Below are 16,869 nucleotides of genomic sequence, written 5' to 3'. Positions count from 1 at the left end.
ACTCTTTGCTATGACTACAAAATGCACAAGCTCACATATTTAAAGGGGGAGGGAATGACACACTGCCTCTAGGCCAGAGTTCCATTTTACAGTTGAGGAAACTGATGGCTAGAGAAGTTAAGTGACTAGCTCTAATTAATAATTAGAACAGAGATTTAAACCTAGGTATTCTAACTTTAAATCCAGTGCCCTTTACTCTACTAGAATAAATCACCCTGTGACATCAGAACACTAGTTGGGAATGGAGTCAGAGTTCAAAGAAGTTGCTTTGGGACAGATTACCATAACCCCCTCAGGGTTCCTTCCAGTAAAAAGAGAATGCATATTTATGACTATGTGTAAAAAGGCACATGTGGCAGCAGAACAGTTTGGAATTATGTTCCCAGTGTCCTGCTCAATGAAAGATTATTGCTTGATTGAAAAAGATGGTACCTTCCAATATGATTGATTATATTCTCTATCTTTACTGTAGTATGAGTGAAGGTAAACATCCTAAGACCCTGCCAGATTTCTGCTTGGTGTTCTGTTTGATTTTTACCAAATATTCTGAGTTCAACAGTTCTCATAATTGCTATTCTGCTGTTCTTGTAGGTATAAACTGAGTGTGAGTTTATAAGTAAATATCAATCTATATCTATAATAATAATCTCAAATATTACATTAATAATAATGTGATGGAATACTACTGTGCTGTAAGAAATGATGAGCAGATTGATTTTAGAAAACATGGAAAGACTTGCATGAAATAGTGAAGAGCGACATGAGCCAAAAAGAACATTGTATATCATACCAGAAATATTATTTGAAGAAAGACTGTGAATGATGGAGTATTATAAATTCTCAAATCAACTACATAGTATGTATGAAGGGAGATATTATCCCCCTCCAGAGAAAAAAAGTAATAGAAGTATAGAAGTGTGCATGTTATGGCTTTTCATATATATATATATATGTATATATATATATATATATATATATATACATATATATATATATATACACACACACACACATGTATATATATGTATGTATGTATGTATGTATATATATGTGCACATACAGTATTCATTATACATATGTATGCACACATAATATGTATACATATACACATATGTATGTGTATTTACACACATGCACACACACATGCATACACACGCAGCTGTGCCAAATGGTGACTTTCTCTAGTGTGAGGTGGGGAAGGAGAGAGACAGATTGGAACTTAAAATATAGCAAAAAATTTAAAATAATAATGATAATCACTACTAATTGTGAGGAATGGAGGGAGAGATAAAAACTATTGGATCAGAAGTCAAAAAACATAAGTACAAAGCCCAGCACTGCTGTATGCTACCTGTATGACCTTTGACAAATTAATTAGCCTCTCTCAGCCTTAGTCTCTACATCAGTCAAACGGAAAGTTTGATTTAGAAGAGCTTTAAAGTCACTCCTACTCTTCAATCAATATATCCATCTAGGGTTCACAAAGTGTTTTACATACCTTATGTAATCTGATGTTGAAAAAATCCCTGTGAGATAAAAACTAAGACTCAGAAAAATGAAATAATTTATACCCAGCAATGAAGTGGCAGAATTTGGATTTGAACTCCAGTCCTCCGAGTTCAAGTCCATTGCTCTTTTCTTCTGTGTATTTTGGCAACAAAGGGGGAAAAAATTCTGAGTTCATGGATTGCTCTTCCAGTAAACTTTCTGTTGTTGAGTTTCATGGTTTCTTTAAACAAAGGTTTCTATCTTATATAAGTACTGATTTCCCAACTAGGGAGCTAGGATCAAGATTTTAAAGCTCAAGGACTAAAACAGAAACTACTGGAAATGCTTGTTTTATTTATTAAGTTTAGAATAAAATTAAGTAAATAAGTAGTCTTCTGATAGAAGTCTAAAGGGCATCATGAGCTTCTTGATTCAGAATCATAGTATTTACAGCTAGACATGATCTTTGAAATCATCTGGCCCATCTCCCTCATCTTATCGAAGAGGAAACTGGGGCTTTGAAAAGTTATTTGCCAAAGATCACTTGGGTAGTCAATAGTTTATTCAAGATTTGAACCCAAGGCCTCTAATTCTTACTTTTCTATTCTTTCTATTGTTCCATGCTGCTTTTATTTGACAAATTTATTCTTAATAGTTGGAGTTTTAAGAGAAATATTTAAAAAGTATATCTACAATTATTCACTTATTTCCTAGGATTTTTCTTTTGAGCAGGCAAAAGTTCTGCATTTTTAGAGAGAAAAGGGACCTGAGAGCTGCCACAGGCTACTGAGCAGCTGCTGTACACCTGCGTATTTTTGGTATTCCCTAACATGGAACCCCTCAGGGGATTTTGTATGTGTTCAGAGCTCAGGGTACTGGAGAGGCAATAGGATTGCTTCATTATCAGGTCAGTAATCTATAAACCCTGAATAGGTAGGAAACCTAAGTCTGCTGGATTTCAATCCACTTTGGAGAAAAGTGGACCTCTTTGAGGTCTTTAAAAGTTGTTCTGATCCAATGAGTAAATAATTCCATCATACCACAAAATATACATTTCCCCTTATAGACCATGGAGATGTTAGGGAAGAGGGCTTTCCTTAAAGTAATCAAGAAATGTGAACTAACTTCACAGGCTGTTCTGAGATCTAATTGGTAAGCAATGACACAGCTAGGTGTATTTTACTTATTTTAGCCTAGCTGTATGAATTAGAGCTGAGGATTATTGAGATACCTCTCTAACTGAAAGAAACATCTTGAGTAAGGAAAGGAAAGGGATAGGGGAGGAAAGTGGATATAGTCACTTTGTAAAAATATTTATGTAGCATTTTCTGCAAAGAAATATTTCTAGTCTCTTTTTTGCACTCCAAAAATTCCAGCAACAAAACAAAAACATAAGCAAAAAATTGAATAGGAAAAGAAAAAATATATAGTTATTTTTTTAACAGCAGAAAGTTCAATACTAGAATAATCATGGAAAAGGAAAAATTCAGTGACTTTCTTGATTTGGGTCACTGCTGTCAACTGCGGTGGCAAGGTCTTGGGCCTGAAAGAGGGGAAATTGTTGCCAAAAACTAAGGAGGATTTACTGTGAACTGGAATAAAACCCAAATGAGCACTAGCACTAGAAATTGAAGCAATTATATGGAATTAAGGGAATCCTGGCTATTCTGAGAGGTGGTGGACCTTGGAATCAAGAAGACATGGATTCAATTCCTGCCTCTGACATTTTGGCTACATGACCATGGGCCTGTCACTTTCAATTGCCTTTTAGTTCTTAAGCGAAATTCCTAAGTGATAGAGAAAGTTTCCACATTGAGAATTCCCATCACTGATGAAATTGCAACTCTGCCCACACACACACACCCCTGCCAGGAAAAAAAAGATGGAAGAAATCCTATGTTACAGAGTGGGTAAGATTGAAGGACAAATAGAAAACCTTATAAACTTGCTAATGCTCATGAGATGCTCAGTTTCACATTTATCATTCAATGAATATTTGTCAAACATTTATATGAGGTAGCTAAGTGACACAGTAGATACAGCATTGGGCTTGGAGTCAAGAAGACCTGAGTTCACATCCACCTCAGGTACTTGCTATTTATGTAATCCTGAGCAAGTTGCTTAACTTCTGTTTCCCTCAGTTTCTTCAGCCATATAATGAAAATAATAACAGTACTTACCTCACAGGGCTGTTGTGAAGATCAAATGAGATAATATTTTCAAAGCACCTGGCACAGTGCCTCTCATATAGTAGGTTCTATACAAATGCTTGTCTCCTTCCCTTCTATAGTAAGAAAAAGCTATGCAAATGTAGAAATGAAGTGGGATGTGAGTGATGGTGGTAACAATGAAGTAAAATCTATGGTGATGAAAGAAGAACCTCCCTAACAAATAGAACTGTGCTCAAGAGGACTGGCATGCAATGGGGGCAATCACTTCCATCACTTAAGGTCTTCAAATAGATGGCTACACCAAGGCTCCTTATGGAAACTGATCTATAGGACCCCTGAGATCCCTTTCAGTCTGAGAGTCTCCATTTCTCCTTCAGGAGTTTATATTCCTGCTAAAGAGAGAAGACATATAACCTGGAGATTATAGTAAAAGACATCATGTGATAAGCAACAAAATAGTGATACAGACCATAAACAACAGAGGAGTTTCCTCATTCACTAAATGAGGGATTTGGACTGGAACTAGGATTCTCTGTGTGTATGTGTGTGTGTGTGTGAGAGTAAGTAATAGAGCCCCTTGAGCATCTGATGGCCTCCTCATCTCTAGCCTCCTCATAATGTTTTTATATGCATAAAACAAAATGCATAAATTACAAAGGAAACCAATTATATTGAAATACAGTTTTCAGAATTTAAAAACAAAACATAAACTCTTGGTAAAGAATCCCTGGTCTATGTGATCCCATCTAGGTCTCACATTCAAAAATTCCTGAGTCACTTCAGAGGAGAAACTACTTGATCAGGGAATGATATTCTCTAGCTTCTAGAGTAGATTGTTATTTTTCTATTAATATTTTTGTTATATTTAGAATGTGAATGAATGAATCAAAAAAATTAGGTGCTTAATAAGTACCACGCACTATGCTTAGTAACTGTGATAAAAATACAAAAATATGAGACAGATTTGCCTACAAGGAGCTTAAAGTATTGAAGTCTGCAAAGTGTCAGGGATGTGGGGTGGAATCATAGGGAAGTCTATGATATTCCCTAATCAAAGGTGATGATACTAATGATGATTTAATTACTGTTGCTATGAAGGAGGGGGATGGTTTATGAGGTTTACAGCATGACAGATGTCAGGAAGATGACTGAGGTAAAACATAGTCAGATCTGTGGATGGCTAGTTATCTCACTCTCAGGACAGCACAGAAATTCTAAAGCTGAGTGACTTAGCTCTGACTAGGAATCATCTTTGCAGGTTCATCTTACAGAGGACACATTAGTGGGCAGGGCAGAGGATGTTCAGAGTAACAGTAAGAAGATTCTGGAAAACACACATATACACAATAGAAAGACATGGCACTTTCTTTTTCCTGATATGACATCTCTGTTCTGCTGAGAACTGGAGGTATCTCTCAGACAAAAACCAGAAAGGGAAGTTACCCTCTTATAAACAAGAAGAAACAGAACACATGTTTTGACTGTTAGAAGAAATTAGAAGACCAGTTCAAAAGTTGTACTGTGCCTGAGCTTGGGGCTGGCACCGGGATTGCCAGCATCATCACAGCAATGGTTGCTAAGACTGTTTACTGCACAGATGTGGGTGAAGATCTCCTTACTATGTGCGAACGGAATGTTGTCCTAAACAGGAACCTGACTACAACAGAATGAGGCACAATTAAAGTTAAAGAACTGGATTGGCTGAAAGATGGCTTATGCACTGATCCTCAAGTTCCTTTCAGTTGGTCTGAAGAAGAAATTTCTGACTTATATGCTCATACTACCATCATAATGGCAGCTGATGTTTTTTATGATGATGACATCACAGATGCTTTATTTAAAACACTCTACAGAATTACTCACAGTTTGAAAAATGCTTGTATAATCTACTTGTCAATAGAGAAAACACTAAACTTCACACTTAGACATTTGGACATTACATGTGAAGCTTACAATCATTTTCGATTTTCCGTAAATGATCTAGAGAAACTCAGAGATGGCAAAATGAAGTTTATTGTAGAGCCAGTTGAAGCTACGTTCCCCCAGTTCCTTGTTTATGAATGTATAGAGCAATTGGAACTCTGGAAAATTGTTGCTGCACCAATAAGTTGATCTGTCATGTGAACCGGCTGAAAATATTCCTCTAAGGGGGAGGAGCCAAGATGGTGGAGTAGAAAGACACACATATGCTAGCTCCGAACCCACAGCCCATAAAATATCTGTAAAGAACTCCCAACAAATTCTGGAGCAGCAGAAGCCACAGAACAACGGAGCAGATGAGATTTCTGTTCCACAGAGACCTGAAAACCTGATGCGAAAGGTCCATCGCGCACTGAACCCAGAGCAGAGACCAGCCCTGCCTTGGCTTCGAGGCACCGAGAGGAGCAGATCTCAGCTGGCTTCAGGGACAGAATCTCCAGAGGCCACGCAGGTCCCTCCACCCACAGGTGACAAAGGCCAGTGAGAGAGCCTTTTTGGGTGGCTGAGAGGGGAGTGGGGTGTCCCCTTGGTTTGGGCCCCCTTGGGAGGCAGCAGTGGGGACGGCAGCAGACAGGGGCTCCCCAAGCAGGCAGGAGCTCAGATCCATTGTTGAAGGTCTCCACATAAACCCCTGAGGGAGCTGAGACCCGTGTGGTGGCCCTGCCCCCACCTGAGCACCTGAACTTAATCTCACACTGAATAGCAGCCCCGCCCCCACCTAAAGCCCTGAGGCTGAGAAGCAGCATTTGAATCTCAGACCCCAAGCTCTGGCTGGGCACATCTGGAGGCATGGTGGGGGTGGAAAGAAAACTCAGAAGTCAAGTCACTGGCTGGGAAAATGCTCAGAAAAGGGAAAAAAAATAAGACTATAGAAGGTTACTTTCTTGGTGAACAGATAATTCCTCCCTTCCTTTCCAATGAGGAAGAACAATGCTTACCATCAGGCAAAGACACAGAAGTCAAGGCTTCTGTATCCCACACATACAAAATAATATACCATGGGCTCAGGCCATGGAAGAGCTCAAAAAGAATTTTGAAAATCAAGTAAGAGAGGTAGAGGAAAAACTGGGAAGAGAAATGAGAGACATGAAGTCAAAGCATGAACAGCAGGTCAGCACCCTGCTAAAGGAGACCCAAAAAAATGCTGAAGAAAATAACACCTTGAAAAATAGGCTAACTCAATTGGCAAAAGAGGTTCAAAAAGCCAATGCGGAGAAGAATGCTTTCAAAAGCAGAATTAACCAAATGGAAAAGGAGGTTCAAAAGCTCACTGAAGAAAATAGTTCTTTCAAAATTAGAATGGAACAGATGGAGGCTAATGACTTTATGAGAAACCAAGAAATCACAAAACAAAACCAAAAGAATGAAAAAAATGGAAGATAATGTGAAATATCTCATTGGAAAAACTTAACTGACCTAGAAAATAGATCCAGGAGAGATAATTTAAAAATCATGGGACTACCTGAAAGCCATGATCAAAAAAAGAGCCTAGACATCATCTTTCATGAAATTATCAAGGAAAACTGCCCTGAGATTCTAGAACCAGAGGGCAAAATAAATATTCAAGGAATCCACCAATCATCACCTGAAAGAGATCCAAAAAGAGAAACTCCTGGGAACATTGTGGCCAAATTCCAGAGTTCCCTGGTCAAGGAGAAAATATTGCAAGCAGCTAGAAAGAAACAATGCAAGTATTGTGGAAATACAATCAGGATAACACAAGATCTAGCAGCTTCTACATTAAGGGATCGAAGGGCATGGAATAGGATGTTCCAGAAGTCAAAGGAACTAGGACTAAAACCAAAAGTCATCTACCCAGCAAAACTGAGTATAGTACTTCAGGGGAAAAAATGGTCTTTCAATGAAATAGAGGATTTTCAAGCATTCTTGATGAAAAGACCAGAGCTGAAAAGAAAATTTGACTTTCAAACACAAGAATGAAGAGAAGCATGAAAAGGTAAACAGCAAAGAGGAGTCATAAGGGACTTTACTAAAGTTGAACTGTTTACATTCCTACATGGAAAGACAATATTTGTAACTCTTGAAATTATTCAGTATCTGGGTAATGGGTGGGATCACACACACGCACACACACACAGAGACAGAGAGCACAGAGTGAATTGAATACGATGGAATCATATCTTAAAAAAAGAAATTAAGCGGTGAGAGAGAAATATATTGGGAGGAGAAAGGGAGAAATGGAATGGGGCAAATTATCTCTCATAAAAGAGGCAAGCAAAAGACTTTTTAGTGGAGGGAAAAAGAAGGGAGGTGAGAGAAAAACATGAAGTTTACTCTCATCACATTCAACTAAAGGAAGGAATAAAATGCACACTCATTGTGGTATGAAAACCTATCTTACAATACAGGAAAATGGGGGAGAAGGGATAAGCAAGGTGGCGGGGAGGATGGAAGGGAGGGCAATGGGAAGAGGGAGCAATTTGAAGTCAACACTCTTGGGGAGGGCCAGGATCAAAAGAGAGAATAGAAGCAATGGGGGGCAGGATAGGATGGAGGGAAATATAGTTAGTCTTACACAACATGACTATTATGGAAGTCATTTGCAAAACTACACAGATATGGCCTATATTGAATTGCTTGCCTTCCAAAGGGAATGGGTAGGGAGGGAGGGATGAAGAGAAGTTGGAACTCAAAATTTTAGGAACAACTGTTGAGTACTGTTCTTGCTACTAGGAAATAACAAATACAGGCAAAGGGGTATGGAAAGTTATTTGGCCCTACAGGACAAAAGAGAAGATTGGGACAAGGGAAGGGAGGGATGATAGAAGAGAGGGCAGATTGGTGATAGGGGCAATTAGAATGCTCGGTATTTTGGGGTGGGACAAATGGGGAGAAAATTTGGAACCCAAAATTTTGTGAAAATGAATGTTAAAAGTTAAATTAATTTTTAAAAAAGATAATATTCCTCTAAGTTGGTTTATACAGTTCTTTCTAAACTGTATCTTCAATAAAATCAAAAGCTACCAAACTCTTTTGCTTTAGTTTTTATAATTAAAAATGGTTATCGTGAAAAAAAAAAAAGATTAAAATAACCTTGGGTTCATGCTATGTCCCTCAGATGCAGAGGAGGACCTCAATTTGTAAGTTTAAATTCTCCTGTTCTGTCTCTCTCCCTCCAATTTCTGTGATCTCAAGGAAATCCCTTTTGGCCAGGTGAAAAAAAAAATCATCCAGCAGATGCTGAGGAAAGTGACATCTGATAAAGCTAATTAAAGATTGGCTAAGTGCAGAATGTAATGGACATATGGGTGTGAACTTCTGTTTAGGTGTTCTTTCAGTGGTGGCAATCCAAAGAGAGATGGCCTACACTAAGGCACTAATAAGGAAGCAATTTTAATGGAAGTTCTACTAAGTGTCACAATGATAATGTCCATTGTAGCAATTGCTGAATGCTTAATATATGTGTGTGTGTACATATATTTTTTGAGTGTATGTGTGTGTGAATATATATATACACACACACATGTTTACACATATGCATGAGCACATATGTTTGCACCTGACTTGTGGTTTCTTTGGTGTGGAAAACTCCTATTGAGTAAACAATCTCTACCACTGTAGATCAACAATTGTTCTGCAGTTGTATAATCCCAGGACACTAAGAAGTGGCTTATACAGAATCACAGGTCAGTGTGGATCAGATGCAGGAGCACATGATCATAGGATCTTAGATTTAGGACTGAAAGGGACCCTAGAGATTATCTGGTCCAACTCTCTCATTCTTCATTCAGGTGAGGCCCAGAGAGGTCAAATGACTTCACAAAAGTCACACAGATAGTAAGTGTCTGAGGTGGAATTTGGAAGCAGGGCTTCTGATTCCAAATCCATTGTTGACTCCTCCTAACATTTTGTCTTGTTCTTAAAACACATGGACTTTTAAAATTCATTTGTTTTTCTTTTGCTGCAATAGTGTTTTATGTACAGTATTATTTTGGTTTATCTAAATAATGAAATGTATTCATGTCCAGCTTTATGGGTTGGGACTATTATACAAGCCTCTGTTAGCTTATGGTGACTTGAACATTTTTTGCTTGGCTTGAATCCAATATAAATCAAAGTTGTGCATATATAATTATTATACTTTAATGTTTCAGGGAAAAGATCGTGATTTTGTCAGTTTGAGCTTTCCCTCCATCCATACCCATCTCTACCTCTTAGCAAACAGTTTAATGAATTGCTGTGTCCCCAAAAGTCATTTAGTAGCCAGCATTTGGGGGATAAACCTCTCCAAATCAAGACAACAGATATTCAGTTCATTGCTGGATCCACACTGGAAGCCTTTTCAGGCTTTTTGCTAGTTTTTAGGTTCTGCTGGAATAATCATAGAAGGAAGACTATGGTGTTTCCTAATGCCTTATAAAAATAAATATGTGAATTTGTTCAGTCGTTTCAGTAGTATCTGCCTTTTCATGACCACCATTTGGGGTTTTCTCAGCAAAGATACTAGAGTGGTTTGCCATTTCCTTCTCCAGCTCATTTTCCAGATGAGGAAACTGAGGCAAATAGGGTTAATTGACTTCTCCAGGGTCGCACTGCCAATAAGTATCTGAGGCCAGATTGGAACTCAGAAAGATGAGTCTAACTCCAGGCCCAGTGCTCTATCCACTATACTACATAGCTGCCTTCATTTAATTAATAATATGGTTTTCAGATATATCATTGCCCAATAATATTCACTTGCATTTGTATAGAACTGTGCCTTTTAAAAAGCACTTGCCCCACAATGATCTTGTGAGGTTGGTAGTGCATTATTAGTCCTATTTTTGCAGGTGAGGAAACTGAGGCCCAGAGAGCCTTTGTGCCTTCCCTTTTACATTATTAGTAAGTTGGAGCAGGACTCTAATTAAAGGCATATAACGCTATGTCCATTTCTAGTCTCATAACCTTATTCAATTGAATTGAATTCAATGCATTTCAAAGGTAAATTATATATGCATGAGTATTTTAAATGCAAAAATGTCATAATGTATACTCTTCCCACATATAAGAAGCTCTCTGGGGAGGCCAGGCAGTCTGGAAAGTTACAGTAATTACATATTTGATGTGCATATGATATCAGCATTTGCCCTTTCTCCCCAACTACGTGTACATGTGTATATACATATATGTCTCTCTATATATGTTGTATACACACATATGTCCCTACACACTGGAACTTTGGGAGTAACACCTGGGATGTGTCATAATGTATTTTTCCAAGCAAAAACAGATTAAAATGAATATCAAGGGTGATTGTACAGATGGAAGGGCACAATCCTGTCTCTTTCCTTAGTAATCATTGTAAAGTTCATGGACTTATTGTACATTTCCAAAGCACTTTCCTCATAACAATATTGAGTTGTAGGTAGTTCAAATATTATTTCCTTTTACTACATGAATGAAGAAAGTGATATTCTCAAAAATGAAGTGATTCACCCAAATTCATACGGTTGTTAATAAGTCAGAGAAGTATGACTTAAACCTAGGTCTACTCCCTTTAGATCAGGGACCCTCTTTACCCCTAATCATTTATAGTACCAACTGCCCCAGGAACTGACTCCCTGAGGCAATTTCCTTCCCCACCTCAAACCCACAGTTGCCCAAAGGGCAGAGCTTGGAGCAATTGTCCTCACACCTTCCATCCTAAGAAGGAATCCTGCCCTCAAGTTCCTGTTGGAGAGGTGTCTATTCTCAACAAATGCTCTTCACTTTGTTTCCATTCAGACCTGAGCATTCTGTGGTTACACTACAACGAAGGATTCCCACCTCTGCCCTGGAAAAAAGGAATAGAAGTTCTGACCCTCCATAGTGGGAAAACCTGCACAACTGTGAGTAGGAAAAAAAACAACCTAACATTTCTATGTCATTACCATATGGCTCTGCCTGTTCTTACAAATAGCAATGTCTGTGTACATCCCGTATCCTGGAGGCATGATGTCTCCACAAGTTCTACAAACAGGGGGTTAAAGGCCAAATGTCTCAGAATGATGAGGCCAAGTCTGTTTTTACTTTGACAGGGAAGGAAGCTGAGTCAGTTACAGAAGCTAGTCAGTAAGCTGCACCAATTAGTAGCTGTCTTTGTGTAACCAGTGGATTATGATCATTGAAAGGGTCAATTAGAAATGGAAAACAAATTTTAAGATGCTCTTTCTATAGACAATAGATTCTACTATTTTCAATCCAGTTTAATAAATATTTATTAGGGTCAAATTGTGAGTCAGAACTGAGAAGATTGACCAGTTAAGTCAAACAAAGTGGTAAATCCCCTCTCCATAAAAAAACCAATCAAATATTTAATCCTTCACCTCTGCAAAGAAGGGTTGCATTCAAGTCCTTATTATAAAGTTACACTGATTTGACTAATTGAGGTGATTGGTCAGACCAGGATGTGTCTACATTTCTAGACTTCGAGATCGAAATTGAACCTCCACATTGGACAAAACATCAAAATAGTTATTTTTAAGTGATGTCATATATAATTTTGAAGCTACTAATCTTAATTTTTGATTTTTAAATTTAACGTGAGTTTAATTTAAAGTGAGTTTAATTTAATTTAACTTAAAATTTAAGTTGCCATCAGTGAAAAATGAAAAATTCCATCAAATAACTTTTTCATTTTTTGCTACGCTTCCCCTCAAACTTCATAGTATTTTGTACTTCTCTCAAAAACTTATTATATATATTTAGTTTCTGTGTTGATGACTTGTCCTCTTACTAAATTGTAAACTCATTGAGGGTCCTGTTCTTTATGCCTCTCATAATACTTAGTACTTTCTTTGAGCATGGTAGATGCTTAATAAGTGGTGGTTGTGTTGTATTGTATTTTTACGCACGATTGAAACTGATTTGATTTATCTCCACACTTCCATGCCCGAGGATTAACTAAATCAGTATCCTACAGCCTCAGAATTTCACTCTTTAGGTATATGGAACTTACCTGTCCATATATTCAAAATAATGGACTCAATTTTGTGTGTAGACTTTGCCTTAATTGTCATACAAGGGAAAAGTAAATATGTAACTAGGGAGAGATCCCAGTGTAAGAGTGACGAAGGAAGATGGGATTCATTCTAGAAATGATTTGATTCAAATCTGTCAACATGACATTAAATTGGGCCTTGTAGAAGAGCAGGTGGATTAGGACCACTGGGTAAGTAGATCCTTTCCCTTCTTTGATCAGATGAAGAGAGATTCATAAATCCATCCACTTGGGAATTCTCAAGGGAAAAAATGGGGAAAAAACACACAGAAAGTTTTAGAGAAAGTATACCCATGTCTAATGACTCACATAAGAGAGTTAGTTTTCCAAGTGTTTGCCTGCCCAGGTTTGCATTCCTACATTATCGTTAGGGACATGAATGACATACATTGGACATATCTTGTTGAAAATCAGCATCTTGAAGTCAGGGTTTGATAGATACAAAAGAGGGAAATGAATGTACCCCTCCTTTAACTTCAAATTACTGATTTCCCAGAGCAGTGGGAGCTCTTTCCGTCTCAGTTGCATGTATCTATTTCTCTTACTAAGTTCTATCAATTCTGTTGTACAGTTGCATTTTGAATCCAATATTTCTTCTGCTGTTTAGACATCACTGTGATTGTGTTGGTCTTTACTGGTAATTTTATGTGGCATAATCCATCACCATGTTGAAATGCTGAAGTGTGGATAACCGTCTTACTTTGTTTTTAACTTCATGCTCAGACTGCTCATTCATATTGATTTCTTGGTATGTATGTTTGTTAAATGATGATTTGCATTTTTGCTGCATTGTGTTTACCAAGATTTAGTTTTAGAGGCATCTACAGTATGTTATCACCAATAAACATAGACTGAACACCTACTGTGTGTAGCACTTCATGCTACCAAATGGATAAAAAGAAATGCTAAACACTACCCCTACACTAGAGGATTCTACATATTTGGGGAGATAGGAGGCATTCACGGAAAGAATGAACAGTATAAGGTAGTGCATGCTAGTTGCCAAAATGAATGGTACTCTTTAAGTGTTGTAGAAGTCAGAGGATGGTGGAATTCAATTTGACAAACATTTATTATGTAGGAGGATAGTGAATATACACAGAAACTGGAACCTCAGAAAGTAACACTTGAGCTGGGACTTGAATGACAAGTAAGACATTTCTCAGCAACCCTTTCTCAAGTCTTTTACCCGATTAGCTCAATATATCAAAGATCCACAATTTCATCCAGATTCTTACTGCCAGTGTAGTTTCAGTCTCCCCTACCTTAGTGGACTGTCTTCATAAATTTCTTTGGCCAAAACAAACAAACAAAAACCCCCACAAAAGCAAGCAAATGAACAAAAAATACTATCATCACCAGGTGGTCAGTTTTCTGCTTAAGAGCTTTTCAGAAATTAATAATAACAGGTGCACAGTGCTCCCGCTTGGAAAGATTTATTAATCCCCACTGAGTTACTGCTTTTCCATCTCCATAGAACCTGACAGAGTTTTACCTTTACTATTCTAGATTTTGAGATCAAAATTGAACCTCCACATTGGACAAAACATCAGAATAGTTATTTTTTTAAGTGATGTCACATATAATTGTGAAACTACTAATCTTAATTTTTGATTTTTAAATTAAATTTTCTTTTATGAATTTAATAATCAGTAATAAACATAAACATTTAAATATACAAAGAATAATAGACCTATATAAGAAATTTTATTAGATACATTATTTTAGGTATATATTGCATATAAAATTTAACAAGGCAGTAACAGAAGTTCTCTATAGCATGCTTCCCTCTTCTGTACTTTTCCCATTTCTTTTCTGTGCTTTGGAAAAAAATGCTTTTTGGATACTTTTTTTATCTTATCATTTTCCTCTAATCCATCATTCTTCTCTTCCTCACATCCCAATACTAGGGCTACCCTTGATCCCTGCCCCCCAACAGATATATAGAGGGTTTTCCAAAAGTCAGTTTTTAATGCAGTTTTAGGCTTAAAACAATAGTTCGGTAAAACAAATTCTCACTTTGGCCTTGTCTGAAAATGTATCCCTCTTTCCTCCTCAGTGATCTGAAATAGCTATTGTTCAGTGCTTTGAAAAGACTTAGTTCTGAGGTCTTTCAAAATTTTTTTCCTTTATCTATTATTGTTGTTATACAAACTGTTCTCCTGGTTCTACTCTTTTCATTCTGCATTGGTTTAAATGAGTCTTCACATGTTTCTGTGAATATATCATATTTGTTATTTTATGGTGAAGTAATATTCAATTATATTTAAATACCATTTGTTGTCATTTCCCAAGTAACAGGCACCTCTTTAGTTTCCAGTTCTTTGATGACTACAAAATATGCTACTGTAAATATTCTTATATAGACATAAATATACATATAATATACAGATATGTTTGCATATATAATATATATGATATACACATGCACATACATACAAATATTCTTATACTTATCCTTGCACTCTGACCTTGATTGCCTTTGGATATATGAATAGTAATAGTATTATTTCATTGATATTTTGAGTATTTAGAACTGAGGATCAATATTCATCTGCCTTCGTTAATGCTGAGGACAGCCTCATCATTATCAAATATATTCTTCTTCTCCTGAGGTATGGAAAAGACCATGATCTAACTCCAGGTCAATGTCTCTAGTTTTATTGGTTATGGAGAAGATCAATTTTTTTAAAAAATTACTATTTCATTGTCTTTTAAAACCATATTTTTGTTTGGTTTTGTTTTCCCACTTTGTTTTTTCCTTGGTGCAAAATCATCTCTCCATTCCTGTTCAATGCCTTCATCCTCACATGGACCTGTCAAAAAGGAAAGGCAGAAACGGATGGGAAGTACACTTGTGAATCCTGCTTCAGCATATCTTATAGTGAGCTAGAGATTGATTCTGGAGAAGATATTAGTTCCCCAGGGGAAATATCCATTTGTGAGGATTTCTAGCTTCTTTCTACCTAAAAAGAAGATTTTCAAATGTTGTAGAACATTTGGGTTATTACCTTTGTGGAGATTTGACTGTTTCAGAGAGATGCTAGCCTGAGCTTACTGATATGTCAGCACAACCATAGCCTGTTTGTGGCTCTCATTGTGGAAAGGTTAATCCCTAAATAATAAACACCACAAGTTTAAAGAAAGAAATATCTTTTCTTTTAGAATTCTCTTTCAGGGAACTGGTGTCATGCTGTGCCTTTCCCTCCTCATTTCGTTTGGCTGTGGTCAAATGTGATCTCAGGAGGAAGTCGAGTTGGCTTTTTTTCTTCATGGATCATATATTGAATGTGCTCCCGCTTAAATGTTCAACATTGGGCTAGGCATTATGTGAGACATAAGAGAAAGTGAGGACATAGTCTTTGTCTCCCTCTTAGTAAACAACTCCATTTCCTGCACATCTTATGCCTTTTTATCCCTGGGCTTTTGTTTTATCCTGTTTCCCATGATTAATATGTCCTCCTTCTCATACTTCACCTATTCTTCCTTTAAAGTCCAATAAACCTTTCCTGGTTCCCCTCTGCCTTCACACTCTCAGACAAACCTCATAGTGATACTGTGAATTGAGAATTTCTTAGCATATCAACTCCCAGAGGCAGGGGTGGTTTTCTTTTTGTCTTTTTATCCTCAGTAGTGCTTGGCCCATGGTAATTGCAGAGTCATGGTTTGAACTCAAATTTGTGACTCCAAGTTTAGCCCTCTTTCCACTGTGCCACACTTATCTGTAAAAGGCACCATGGTATTAAATAGAAAACTCACTGTCAAGTCAGGAACACCAGAGTTCAAAACCCTCTTCTTACATATGTATCCTGGCAAGTCAGTTAATACCTGAATGTAGCAGACAACTTTTTAAAATTTTAAATTATGTACTAGCTGCCCTTTAGCCTTGGTAAAGAGAGTTTCCTATGCCAGTGAAAGGGCATTTAGGTAACACAGTGGATAAAGTGCCAGGCCTGGAGTCAGGAAGACTCACCTTCCTGAGTTCAAATCCTGAGTTCCTAAGTTCAGATACTTAATGTGAGCCTGGGCAAGTCACTTAACCCTGTTTGCCTCAGTTTCTTCATCTATAAAATGAGTTGGAGAAGGAAATGGCAAACCACTCTAGTACCTTTGCCAAGAAAACCTCAAATGGGGTCATGAAGAATCATACATGACTGAAACAAACGAATAAACAAATGCCAGTGAAATCAATGAACCAAAAATGTGATCTATTTTTATCTCTTATTACATTATAAGCTGAATGGGGACAGG

The 16,869-nt window shown here is 37.3% G+C and overlaps 2 protein-coding genes across 12 annotated transcripts in view; both read left to right on the top strand.

Moving 5' to 3' along the window:
- SLC14A2 (solute carrier family 14 member 2) overlaps window positions 1-16,869 on the top strand; it is a 691,185-nt gene that overhangs the window by 18,651 nt on the left and 655,665 nt on the right. For all 11 annotated transcript variants that reach the window (XM_072605236.1, XM_072605235.1, XM_072605239.1 and 8 more), the window contains one exon: window positions 11,364-11,467. The gene's annotated coding sequence lies outside the window, so the exon portion shown is untranslated. The remainder of the gene's footprint in view (window positions 1-11,363; window positions 11,468-16,869) is intronic.
- Window positions 4,786-7,966, top strand: LOC140502545 (methyltransferase-like protein 22). The gene is given in 2 exon segments (XM_072606623.1): window positions 4,786-4,812; window positions 5,148-7,966. Coding segments are annotated over 2 exon segments (651 nt in total). The 3' UTR covers window positions 5,772-7,966.

The sequence above is a fragment of the Notamacropus eugenii genome, chromosome 4 (assembly GCF_028372415.1).
Source record: "Notamacropus eugenii isolate mMacEug1 chromosome 4, mMacEug1.pri_v2, whole genome shotgun sequence".
Taxonomy (NCBI): Eukaryota; Metazoa; Chordata; class Mammalia; order Diprotodontia; family Macropodidae; genus Notamacropus; species Notamacropus eugenii.
Note: the sequence above shows the minus strand (reverse complement) of the source record. Positions and strands in the feature narration are given on the sequence as shown.